This window comes from Zalophus californianus, chromosome 8 (assembly GCF_009762305.2).
Source record: "Zalophus californianus isolate mZalCal1 chromosome 8, mZalCal1.pri.v2, whole genome shotgun sequence".
Lineage (NCBI taxonomy): Eukaryota > Metazoa > Chordata > Mammalia > Carnivora > Otariidae > Zalophus > Zalophus californianus.
In genome coordinates this window covers 73633561-73646609 of record NC_045602.1, presented here as the reverse complement: position 1 = coordinate 73646609, position 13049 = coordinate 73633561, and the positions used below count along the sequence as shown (strand labels likewise).

At 36.8% G+C, this 13049-nt stretch overlaps 2 protein-coding genes across 15 annotated transcripts in view; one reads left to right on the top strand and one right to left on the bottom strand.

The window, feature by feature from the left end:
- Positions 1-13049, bottom strand: part of PIGF (phosphatidylinositol glycan anchor biosynthesis class F) — a 110784-nt gene that overhangs the window by 2988 nt on the left and 94747 nt on the right. For 8 of the 11 annotated variants that reach the window (XM_027620833.1, XM_027620837.1, XM_027620831.1 and 5 more), the window contains 2 exons: positions 11878-11986; positions 5413-5490 (listed from right to left, as the gene is read on the bottom strand). In XM_027620833.1, coding sequence (XP_027476634.1) covers positions 5413-5490; positions 11878-11986 — 187 coding nt within the window. Of the gene's footprint in view, positions 1-11; positions 107-5412; positions 5491-11877; positions 11987-13049 lie in introns of all 11 variants that reach the window. The other 3 variants (XR_003524503.1, XR_003524504.1, XM_027620835.1) reach the window with 3 other exon arrangements.
- The window catches only part of RHOQ (ras homolog family member Q), a 62656-nt gene that overhangs the window by 36670 nt on the left and 12937 nt on the right, over positions 1-13049 (top strand). Inside the window, exons 6-7 of one of the 4 annotated variants that reach the window (XR_003524502.1) lie at positions 4128-4319; positions 10604-10726. The exons of 1 other annotated variant lie outside the window; for it this stretch is intronic. Coding sequence is in view for 2 of the 3 variants with exons in the window: in XM_027620824.1 (XP_027476625.1) it covers positions 10604-10807 (204 nt within the window). In the remaining variant the exon portion in view is untranslated. Of the gene's footprint in view, positions 1-4127; positions 4331-10603; positions 10969-13049 lie in introns of those variants that run through there. 2 more of the 4 variants (XM_027620824.1, XM_027620826.1) reach the window with 2 other exon arrangements.

Here is a 13049-nt window from a genome sequence, read left to right as displayed (position 1 = left end):
GAACTTCTTACCTTAGTTTTTATTTAACACCCTATGTAAACGTTTGGGATAATACTCATTCCTGTTTCTCATGCTGTGAGTCTTATCACCAGCCAAGTGTGAACACCTGCACTTTGTTAAAAAAGCACATTGTCAGAGTGTAGAGAGAATAATAATCCCTCATGAATCCTAGCCAAATTCCAATTTGGGTCACTAAATTCTACTTGAGTCACTTTGTAATTTCGGTATGGCTCTTCGTTTCCAAACATACACACATACACAGTCCCACGCACGTTCCTGAAACAGCCGCCGTATTGCACCTCCAGTGGTATGCCAAGATGAGCTAGTAGTTTAAAAGTTGTGTCTAATGAGGGGTTGAGGCTTAGAACACTTGCTATTTATTCAGTTCTTAAGAAATCCATGCCATCAGCAAGTTAAAATGTTGGACTGGCTTTGAAGACTATTTGCTAGTCATGAATCAGGCTTTCCTGCTTGACTTTCCTGGAATAAGGAGCCCTTAACTGTGACACATTTTGTTAAAGAATTTCTTCATGTACGGGCAAGGGCAACCTTTCTGATTTTTTATTCCCAGGATAGGGAATGGCAAAAGGAGCAGCCGAAGGGAGCTGGGGGAGGCTGCCCACTAAATCACCTTTCCTCTAAGGTTCTCATGATTGAATTTCCTACTGACCTTCTTACAAATGCTTTAAAAAATTTAAAACTACACAATGGCAACAGATCTCATATTGACTTATCGAACCATGTTAGCTTCATCTCGCATTTTCATACTGAGATCTTGGGGTTTTCCATTTAAAACTAGGTACTTGTCTTACACATAGAGAGGTTTCTATTTAACATTCTTCATGCCACAAATAGGCTTAAGAAACAAAAACAACTGGTATCATCTACTGAACAGACAATCCAACAGCAATGCCACAAACATTTCTCCAAATTACGGTCATCTGAGATGGCTATATATAATTATCTTGTTTTGTTTAAGGAAAATAGAAAACTCAAAGACATTCATGTAAAGGAAGTCATTCACAAGTGTTTGCCACCAAAATTACTGTCTTCTTCTTATCCAGTTTTTTATAAGTTAAAAAATTTTTAACCACTAAATGGAAGGGGAAAAAAACCCCGCTGCATGACAAAAGATAATTTATCATGCAAGTGGGTAAAATTATTACAATTACTGTTAAAAAGCCTATTTTAAAAAATGAACAGCTACATCCCATGAACAAAGTGTCTTGCTTAGAGTACTACTATTATCCTTTCTCTAAACCAAATGACTCCTTAACAACATGGTTTTTTCATCACTTAAACCAAAAAAGGTCAGTTTTCTCTTCAAATACTCAGCATTAAGAAAGGCCTAATATTATAGGGTCTGGGTACCTGGTACCAGCAGTAGGTTATGTTTCTCTCAGAAATAAAACAATTTCACCCTAATAAGCTAAAAACCAATTTCTCAATAAATACATAGATTTAACTTTGTATGTTTTCTCTGTTAAACAAATCCATGTTATTGCTGGTTGAAAGACATTTCAAAATTATACAAGCTTATTCCCACCTGAAGACCACACTGCTCTCTTCTCATCAAGCATTACTGATATATTTATGTCGTGCTGGGACTTTTCAAAACATGTTCTGAGTAGTACAGAATAGTGATTTAAGAATACTACTTTTTGTATGAGATTGGATCTGAGTTTCAGCTCTGCCATTTTTTATAAATACGTGACCCTGGCGCAAGTCACCCATCCTCTCTGTACCTTGGTTTCTCATCTGTGAAATGAGGAGCATCAGAAAACCCACCTCACGGGGTTGCTGTACTGATTAAATGAGGTAATGAGATAATACACTAAGCAGCTCTGAGAACCATTCCTATAACAGTATCTGGCACATGGTACATGTGAGCTATAAATTGATAAGTTTTAGTCCATATTCCTAACAGACAGATAAGTTGTCATTACAATCTAGAACACCATTATTCCACAAATACACCATCTCTAAAGCTATTAAAAAATTCCTCCCCAAATTTTAAGTTGTAGTTTAAAAAACTGTATCTAGGGGCGCCTGGGTGGCTCAGTCGCTTAAGCGTCCATCTCTTGATTTCGGCTAAGGTCATGATCTCAGGGTCCTGAGATCAAACCCTGTGAGCCTGCTTAAGATTCTCTGTCTCCCTCTGCCCCATCCCCCCCCTCTAAAAAATAAATAAATAAAAACTATTTTAACAGGATCCATGTTTCCTTCTTGTCAAACAGATTTTATATGTATATATCATACCATCTGAGGGGCTCAAAGACCCCCATCTATAGACTCCTGGTTAAGAATCCCTGTATTCTTGGGGCACCTGGGGGGCTCAGTTGTTAAGCGTCTGCCTTCGGCTCAGGTCATGGTTCCAGGTTCCTGGGATGGAGCCCCGCATCGGGCTCCTGCTCGGCAGGAAGCCTGCTTCTCCCTCTCCCACTCCCCCTGCTTGTGTTCCCTCTCTTGCTGCACTGTCTCTCTCTCTGTCAAATAAATAAATAAATAAATCTTAAAAAAAAAAAAGAATCCCTGTATTCTTCATCACTCAACCCTAACAAGTACTTTTATTAACTGTGCTCGTTGGTCAAAGTAATACAGTGACCCTCTACATTTTGGTTCAGAATTTTAAGGATCAATTTCAGTAACATAGATGGCATTTATTTGTTGTTATGTGATTTGAGAGTAAAAGGCTTAAATCTATTTTAATTATAATCTGCACACTTAGGTTCCTTTAATATATATGAAATGCAAGTAGATTTTTAATCTTGTACTGTCACTGAAATGATATCCACAGGTTTTTGATACTACCACGGAACAGCTAGTTTGGTATGTCACTGAGTATGGCAGTTTATGAGCTATTGCAGGTTTCTTAAAATGATGATCAGGTATTTGAAATTAGATGATTTCTTCTGAAGTTAGTTTCAGATATTCAACAAAAGTTTTAAAATAATTGTATAAAAACATTAGGCTACTTTTAAAAATACTTCCTATTTCACTTAAGAGCTTTACTTTGCTTTTCTGGGAAGTAGCAGTCAGTGGAGTGAGAATGAGCTGAGCTGCGGAGCCAGGCCAGCGACTTACGGACTGTGCGGCCTTGGCCAGATCACTTACCAACGGAGCCTCAGTTTCCCAATGTGCAAAACAGGGATAGTAGTCCCTCTTGTACTTCAAACGTGGGGCTACTGTATTATTTTAGAGTTTGTCGTGAAAGCTGTAAAGTACCATGCATTTGTATTATTTTGTATATGTTTTAGCTTGAAAAAACTAAACTTACGTGATCACTGATGTAAGTATTTCTTAGGTAATGGACACTACTAGGTGATAATCAGAAGTGGCGGTTTAGAACAAATAAAATAGTTCATGAGTAATGTCATATTGTGCTGTAGGAACTATTCCCTTGTCCTGGTAATCCTCTTTAATACATGCCATTCTTCACATGAAATGTCTGGGGAGTATAAAGCTTAGGAGAAAACTCTCAAAAGCCACACAACACACTGCATTATATGAACCATACGTAGCCTCGCCTCAGAAATAGAAGGGCATTTCCTGCTCCTCGCTGTTATTTTTCATAAATTTTAAGAAGTGTAGTACAAAAACTGATTTTAAACCAACCACTTGGTAGACATTTGTATCATTTTTAATAGTCTCATATGAATGACTCCATTCATTCAAAACCTATTGAGCCCCTACTATAAACGAAGCAGTTAAACTGAAACTAAGATTATTTGATTTTGGATTATTTAATTTTAACAACAAATTCCTAAAAAATAAGTGCTGTGATATAATTTTTGGAAAGATATAGGATGTCACAGATATCACAGGGAAACTGATCTGTCTGCAGATCAGAAAACCTAAAAGGAGAACAACTCACAGTCATTAGGATTACTGGCTCTTTTGGATAAAAAAAGGAAGCTAGTTCTAGGCAGCTAATTCTACACTTCTCACAAGCTACTTTTTAATGTTTACTGTGGTTATCACAAATGTGTGTTGCATGACAGAATTTATCTTTCAAAGCCTGCTGACATTTCTACTGGCTTTAAATGATGATTTATATTTTCCTCTGTACTAGATTATAAGTGAGGTGTTTTTCTCGATCTTAACGTAAGTGCTATTGTCTGATGTAGGAATACTTTATAGATGAATCTCCTCATCTGGACACACTTCTCTGGTTGTAAATCTGCACCAATCCAGGTGTACTCTACCCACTCTCCCATGACCAAGAGCACAGATTTAGGAAGAGCTATTTGCAGAGAGGTGTGTGGTCTCCAATCCGGAAGTTCTTGTGAAAGTAACACTACATGGTCAAGATCATACAAGTAAGTTAACCTGGCTAGCACTATTCTTTCTCACATGAAAGTCCTGCCAGCACAACATTATCAGCATGATCACCATATAACCCACCTTTTAAATACAAAACCATTTTCTGTCAGTTAAGTATTACAGGTTTTTTTCCATGCTTGAAACATAAATCCTATTCATATAAATTAATTATTTTATTTTGGTGTGTCTATAACACTGTATAATGCCTTTGATAAAAGAAACACCAATTAACCTAAAAACATGCCACTCCTTCAATAACTGAATTTTTATCCCTCACTCTAACAGTATTTCCAGTAATCCTTATGATCTCCAGCTTCAATTTAGGGAAGAATTATCTAGCATCTGTGACTTTAGAAAATGAATATACATTTTCACAAATATTACATTTGTAACCTGATAAAACTAGAGAAAACAAAGATTTTAACATACAACGATGCCTTAATTATCTGTTATGGGAATAAGTACAAATATTTTTAAACAATTTTAAATTGCTTTAAAAAAGTCTTAAATCAATTTTGCTTTTTAACTTTATAGAAAATAAGTATACTCAAAAGAGATGTGATTATCTGGTTCAATTCCATTTTAGAGGCAGCAGCACTCCAGTCCAGGGTTTAAAGGCAGTTGTGGGTTTACTAGGCACAAAAGCTTTGCATACTAACTTCAAATTCTCTCCTACAAACGTATTAAATTTTATGGTCTAAAATACACGCACCACAGTGGTCATGGCATTTATATGAAATTCTTAGGTGTGGGAAGAAATGCAATACAATGATTACTCAAGCTTTTCCAAAAAGATCTAAACTATGGCCTTTAAAAAAAAGAGTGAGAGAGAGAGAGAGAAGGAAATCAGGAAAGGAAAGGAAGAAAGGAGAGAAGGAAGGAAGGAAAAGGAAAAGGGAAAGGAAGAAGAAAGGTTACGTTTCAGAGTCCCCAGCAAGGAAGAGAATCAGGTTTGGATCCTTAGGCTTCCTTTTATCCACCCAGTAATGTTGAGCAAGATCTGTACCCCTCTCCTCACACTTTGACATTCTTATATGTAAAAAAGGGAATGAAACCCACCTTGCACTACACTTGTTAGGATTAAGTTACCTGTGGACAGTGCGAAGCCCCATGCCTGGTACATACATAGAGAGATGTACACATTTTATATTTTCTTTCTATTGCCATCTGAAATGTCAGACAGAATTGAAAAGTATGTGAAATCCAAATACCTTAAATACCAAAGAACAAAAAGATGAATTAAACAATCCACTCTACCAACTGAAGGACTGGCGGGCAGAATAAATAAGTAACACAAGGTGGCAATCAATGCACTCTCTAACACTTTGAGAACCCAAATAATGGAATTTGCATTTTTTTTGTAATGCTAAAACTACAGTCATTAAACGACTCCTTTTATAGTCACAAATGCCTATAACATTAAGCAGTAACTATGTGTCAAGTTCTGAACTAAGTACTTTAGAAGGATTATATTATTTAATCCTCACTAGTAAGTGGCAGAGCCAGGATTTGAACCTAGTAATCTGATGCCAGAGCTCTTAATCATCGTGTTATCTGTCTACCTAGTAATGAAACAAGTGGGTTTAAAAACTTTATGGCAGGGCGCCTGGGTGGCTCAGTTGGTTGAGCGACTGCCTTCGGCTCAAGTCATGATCCCAGAGTCCCGGGATCGAGTCCCACATCGGGCTCCCTGCTCAGTAAGGGAGCCTGCTTCTCCCTCTGACCCTCCCCCCTCTCATGTACTCTCTCTCTCTCATTCTCTCTCTCAAATAAATAAATAAATCTTTAAAAAATAAAAATAAAGACTTTATGGCAAATTTCCTTTGCTCAGAATAACCAACAACATTTCTTAAACTTCCATTAATTTTTTTTATCAACATGTAATACTGGCCTATTTCTGATAAAGGAAGAATTATACCATTTTTCCAGATGAAAAGCTCAACTATTCTATAAAATATTTAGAGCATATTAAATCTGAACCTAAATTATTGTTACCAAATAATTAAATTCCAGTCCTGTATAATATTTAAATACCTGTTATACTTACATTGAATATATGCTTTGTACAGAGTAAGAACTTAAATACTTACTAATTAGCTATTTAGTTACTTACAGCAAATAGTTATAATGTACAGAGGTTTTCCACAGTCAAAATGTTTATTTTGTCAGTAAATATAAAACCATCAGCATCTTCTGGGAGTGAAGAAGGCTGTCTGGGTTATGGGCAATTTAAATGTTTATTTTCTTGCTGATTTTAAGGCAAATAATTAAGGCAGGGAAGAGATGTCTTGCAAATATTTTTTTAAAAGACAACAAAAATGACCAACAAGGTGTGGGTAGCCACCCTACCATATTCTCTTTAATCAAATCCTCTTGCTGCCTCCTACAAAGGGAAGGCTTCCTCCAACTATAAAGATGCCTACTATCTTTTGTCACTTGTCATTACTTAAAATTATTTAACGTTCCTATTACTAAATGAAAAAACTTCTTTTCACTGAGATTACGTATTTTCAATGGGCCTTTCCAGTCATTTGGTGATGAAATGATAGAAAAACAAAAATAAGCTTGAAACTGCTCAATACAGAATTCATGTCATTCTAAGTTTATGTTTGGCCTCTGGAACTTTATACAGAGTCAGATTTGAGTTCAAAGTAGAGAAAACTGAACTAATACATGTTAAGAGTTTTTGTGAGGTTGTACGTGTGTGTGTTTTTAAAGAAGAGATCTTTGCTTAACTGGATAGGCTTGTTTCTCTGAAAACCAGATCACAATCCAGAAAAGCTTGCTTTATCACAAACGTATCCTATCTGTATTGGGCTACAAGGCACAGAGAACTAAAATCTCTTCTTTACACATGTTGTATTTATTTTTATTTTTTTTTTAGATCTTATTTATTTACTTGGCAGAGAGAGAGACAGCGAGAGAGGGAACACAAGCAGGGGGAGTGGGAGAGGGGGGAGAAGCAGGCTTCCCGCAGAACAGGGAGCCCGACGCGGGGCTTGATCCCAGGACCCTGGGACCATGACCTGAGCCGAAGGCAGATGCTTAACAACTGAGCCACCCAGGCACTCCTATACATATTATATTTTAGATAATATTAAGTGTATACAGTAGTCTCTTCCCATGAAATTTTGCTCTAGAAAAATCTCCATTTTGAGGTAATGCCATATTCCTTTCTCAAGTTTATCGTTATTCTGGCAGATTCTGTCAGTATCGTGAGCCACACTGAGTACTGACTCTAGGGAGTTACTTATGAAGAAGAGAGCAAAACAAAACACCTTGTTTGCTGAAATTAAAAAGTGAAAGAAAACAAGTCTCATCATTTCCCTAGTTTATCAGTAAATAACTGCTGAAAGAGAGAGGGGCAGATGATTATTAGATGAATAAAGATGATTAATTTATACATTAGTTCTATCATGCCACCAATAGCATGTATCATAATTTTTAAAAGATTATAGTGAGTAAATAGGTCCTTAACTAGGAACACTCTGAAAACAACCCAACAGTAAAGACAATTAAAGTACCAGTAATAAATAGTCCAATCGAATCAAACATTCTAAATGAAGACAAACACTGGTTACATAAATTAGCTAGCTAGAAAATACTTTTTTTAGAAAAAGTAATTCAAATGGAAACTTCACATTAATTTAAAAAAGTGAACCCATCAATTTGGATCCAGCTTACCTCTTACTGTAAACAAGCACTGAGGTAGAAAAGTAGCTAAAAGCCTGAACAATCCAAAATAGATAAATGGATTGTAAATCATTAACACATATATTTTCTATGCAAACCTAAACCCAGATTTGGGCACATCCACTCCCCATAATTCAGTTTCTACTTCTACATAGTCTTATAAACTTATGATTTAGCCAAGTGTAAAATATCAAACATTTACACTCTAAAATATTCCATCTACATGCAAACTGACATGTTAATCATACATTACCTTACCAACTCACTAAAGCTGCAGCCCATGGTGCTTTATGTACCAATACTTTGTATTTAGACTTAATTGCATGTATTTGAAAGTACTGAATCCAATGCAGGTTAAAACACAATTTTCTATATATAGTTTCTAATGATTCTGATTATCCTGCTCCAATTTAGAAATCACTGACACTATTGAATGAAATTAAGTTCTGTAAGATGGTAACTTGAGGACAAATGGATCTCCATCTCCCCGTATAAAAGATACCTTTATCAGTACTAAAACCTTGAGAAGGGCATCAGTGACACCCCAAGCCCCCAAGGATTTCTATAATATACAATAGAGGAATATTACAGGGAAGGGCAAACCCACCAGACTTATTGAATGTAGAAGAACAACCTGTCTCTCCAGGAGACATGACATCTAATAGAACAAAGAATGGACTTAAAAGTAGGCATTTAGGTGCAAGACATATAATCCAAATCCCTTAAAATAAGCCTTTGGAAAGTGAGATACATATCAAAGATTTAACCCAGCTATCATCTAGGAATTCTACTAGAGAAAACTGGACAAATATGCAAAGATGTCTGTTTAAATAATTAATAATAGTAAATCAATAAATGTGAAACTATAAACAATCTAAATGTTCATTGATAAGAAACTGATACATGATTTTACTCAAATAATGGAACATTACTTGTATGTAAATTTTTAATGACAAGGAATGAGCTCCATAACATACTGCTGATGGAAAAAAAAGATTAAAAATGACATATACATCACTCATCATCAGGGAAATGCAAAAAAGCTACAAAAGCTACAAAATCACCTCACACCTGTCACAATGACTAAAATCAACACAGGAAGTAACAGGGACTGGTGGGGATGTGGAGAAAAAGGAACCCTTATGCAGTGTGGGTGGGAATGCAAACTGGTGCAGCCAATGGAAAACAGTATGGAGGTTCCCCCCAAAATTAAAAATAGCGCTACCCTACGATCCGGGAATCACACTACTGGGTATTTATCTAAAAATACAAAACACTAATTCAAAGGGATACATGCACCCCTATGTTTATAGCATTACTAATAATAGCCACATTATGGAAGCATCCCAAGTGTCCATCAACAGAGGAGTGGATAAAGAAGATGTGGTGTATATATAGCACACACACACACACACACACACACACACACACAGGAATATTATTCAGTCATAAAAAAGAATGAAATCTTGCCATTTGCAACAACATGGCTAGAGCTACAGTGTATAATGCTGAGTGAAGTAAGTCAGAGAAAGACAAATACCATATGATTTCACTCATACGTGGAATTTAAGAAACAAAACAAACAAAGGGGAAAAAAGAGAGAAAGACAAACCAAGGAACAGACTCAACTACAGAGAACACACTGATGGTTACCACAGGGGAGGAGGATGGGGGAAACAGGAGATGTGGAAATAGGAGTGTGCTCTTTAAAGAGCACACTTGTCATGATGAAAAAAAATAAAATGACTTAAAAAATGCATATCCAGCAATTCTACTTTAAGAATTTATCTTAAGGAAATGATAATACTATTTTCCAAAGACTTACACATAAGAATGGTAATTGTAATTTAATAGCTAACATTTCTTACAAATGATCTCATTTAATCCTCACAACTACTATTACCTCCATTTTACAGTTAACTTGTTCAAATCACATAGTAAATGGAAGAGTTGGGATCTGAATAACATGTACTACACACCCAAGTAGAAACAAGATCATAGAGGCCCTTATAAGTTATGCCAAAGGACTCTGGCTTTATTCAAGGCAAGCAGCGAGGAAGCCGCTGGAAGATTTTTCAGCAGGAGAAATGACAGGATCAAGTATTTTGCTATGTAAAGAGTGGTTTGTAGGGCAGACATAGACGAGATGAGAGACACTTGTACAAGTTAGAGAATTAAATGTAAATGGGGAGAAGACAGATCCAAGAGATGTTACAAAAAAAACCCCACAAAACACTAAAATCAAAAGGGCCAGTGACCAGTTCAACCTGAGCTGTTAAGGAGAAGGTGGTATCAAGGATGACTCGGTAGGTTTCTGACCCAAGCAAATGGGTGAATGATAGTGCTACTTACATTACAGGGGGAGAAAGAAAAAGCTGGATTTTGAGGATGTTAAGTTCAGGGTGCCTATGGAACCTCAAGAGGAACATCCTGCTGCATTTATGAGTCTGGGCCATGTCTGGGCAGGAGATAAGGTTTTGGGATTCAGTATCCATATTTTAATTGCAATCATGGCCAATGGGGGAGGTCATGCAGGGAGAGTGGGAGAACAAAGATATTGGAAATCACGGAAATACTGGTGTTTTAGGAGGAGTCAATCCGAAAGAAGCTTGCAGGGAGACTGAGAAGGAGAAACCGGAAAAGGAGAAGGAAAAGCACTGGACAGAGCTGTTGCAGAAAGTCAAGAAAAGAGTTTCAAGCAGGCAAAGAGTGTGTTTCCAGTGAGTTAATGCTCAGAAAAGCCCCTACAGTAAGGTCTAAGAAGTCTTTCTTTGATTTAGCAATAAAGTGACTGGACAGAGTGGTTTAAAAAAAAGACATATATATTATAGTTATACACATGGAGAAAGAACTGCACAAATTATCACCAAAATACAAATGAAATGAGGGTTGCCTCTGGATGGTTGGATACTTGATAATTTTTACTTTCTTCCTTATAATTACTAATATTACTTAAATTCTCTAAATAAATATGTACTGTCTTCGTAATAGGAAAACCATTCTCTTTGTGTTGAAAAAAGAAAGTATATTTAGTTTTTAATACTACGATTCCGTTTGGGAGAAATTATCTTGAGAAAATAATTGGAAAATGCAAGAAAATATAGATTCAAAGGTGTTTATCCCAGCACTGTGTAATAGTGAAATACTGGCAATAACCTAAAAGATCAGTAGTGAACCTGTTAAATAAATTTGGGGATAACTATGTAACGGCATACTACAGAAGCCACCACAAATGAAGACAAAGATATATTCATTACTAGCTCAGTGACCTTGGAAATATTACATATCCTCTAGGAATCAGTTTCCTCATCTGTAAAATGGGAATAAAAAGAACACTTACCTCACAGTGCTTTACCTAGCTTATTAGCTATATCCTATTGTGATCAGAAACAAAAAACCTGATGTTCACAAGTTTCCTCCAATATCACGTACCCCTATTTCAAAACTGGCTTCGCTACATGCTTTTAAAAAGTATTTCAAAATCAACATTCAACTTGGCCATAAATCCAATTAAGAAGATATGAATCTAAGACCACAAAGGCAATGAGTATCAAAGTTGAAAACGGGAAATTCCTCCAACTTCTACCCTGTTTTTTAAAGACTCCTATAAATATTCACAAACTAAGCTTATTTATTCACCTATACATGTAGAAAACACAGTGCCTGGAAGACAGAACCAGGCTGATCTGGATGCCACGGGCCCTGGGACCAATAAGAAATCGCCCAGGTTACGGTGACAGAGGGAACTGGCATCCCTACTTAACTGGACAACAACACAATTTATACAGACATACTGGTTAGCTTCTTCAGTTTTACCATCACTGTCCGTTTCTTTTGGTGCTTTAAGCAGCTGAAACCAACCTGCCAAGGTCTTTCCCAATCGAGTGGAATAGGAAAGGCTCCCAGCCATGTTCCTATAAAGCTAGAAATTGTAGTGATCTGAAGGCTGTTCTCCCAAATGGATGTAACTCTGTAAAACACAAATAGGTAAATCACCGGTGGTATCTCTCTTAGCTGCTAGAGAATCAAACGGTAGTGCCAATAACACCACACATACAGGTTCTGTTCATTTAACAACCATCTCGAATTGACACCTATTTACCCTGAACTATTAACAACTAATTAGTAAGATGATACATGCTTTTCGGTTGGAAAGGTAATACATGCACACGGTGAGAGTCAAACAACTGGAAAGAGCATGTGCAATGAAAGCTAAGTCTTCCCCCCAACCCTTATCAACTCTGGTTGCTCTCCCCAGCAGCAGCTGCTATTACCAACAGGGTACATATCCTTCCAGAAATGTTTTATGCATGCACAAATATGTTTGGAATGATATATGCATAGATGTATACATCCTTTATCAAAACTCAAATGCATGTTATAAACCCAGTTTTACTGTTTTGTTTGCCTTGTTAACAGCTATACTAGTATTCCACTGCACGGAGGTACCATCACTTATTCAACTAGTCCTTCCTAGGGCACATTTCATTTATTTACTTTTTTATTTTTTAGAAGATTTTATCTATTTATTTGGCAGAGAAAGAGACAGCGAGAGAGGGAACACAAGCAGGGGAGTGGGAGAGGGAGAAGCAGGCTTCCCGCAGAACAGGGAGCCCGATGCGGGGCTCGATCCCAGGACCCTGGGACCATGACCTGAGCCGAGAGCAGACACTTAATGACTGAGCCACCTAGGCGCCCCTAGGGCACATTTTATTTAAACAAATCAACTTTACTTATTTGGTGGGGGAGGAGTAGAGAACAAGAACAAAAGATTTCAAAAGATCCAGCAATTTCACCCACCATTCTTATTTATTAAGTATATATCTTAGAATATAAAGGTGAAAAGACATAATTCTGCCATTCTCTGAGTAGGTCTCGCTTTCAGCCTGCCCCTCAGAGTGTAACCACTCAGCTGGGTGGAGCATGAGTCTGGTTACAGTAGAGTAAAACCCCACCACAATGCAGTAAGTAGGGTTCCAAATATTCAGTTGTTTAAAATGCAAGGTTGACTTATTACAAAGTTTATGAAAAGC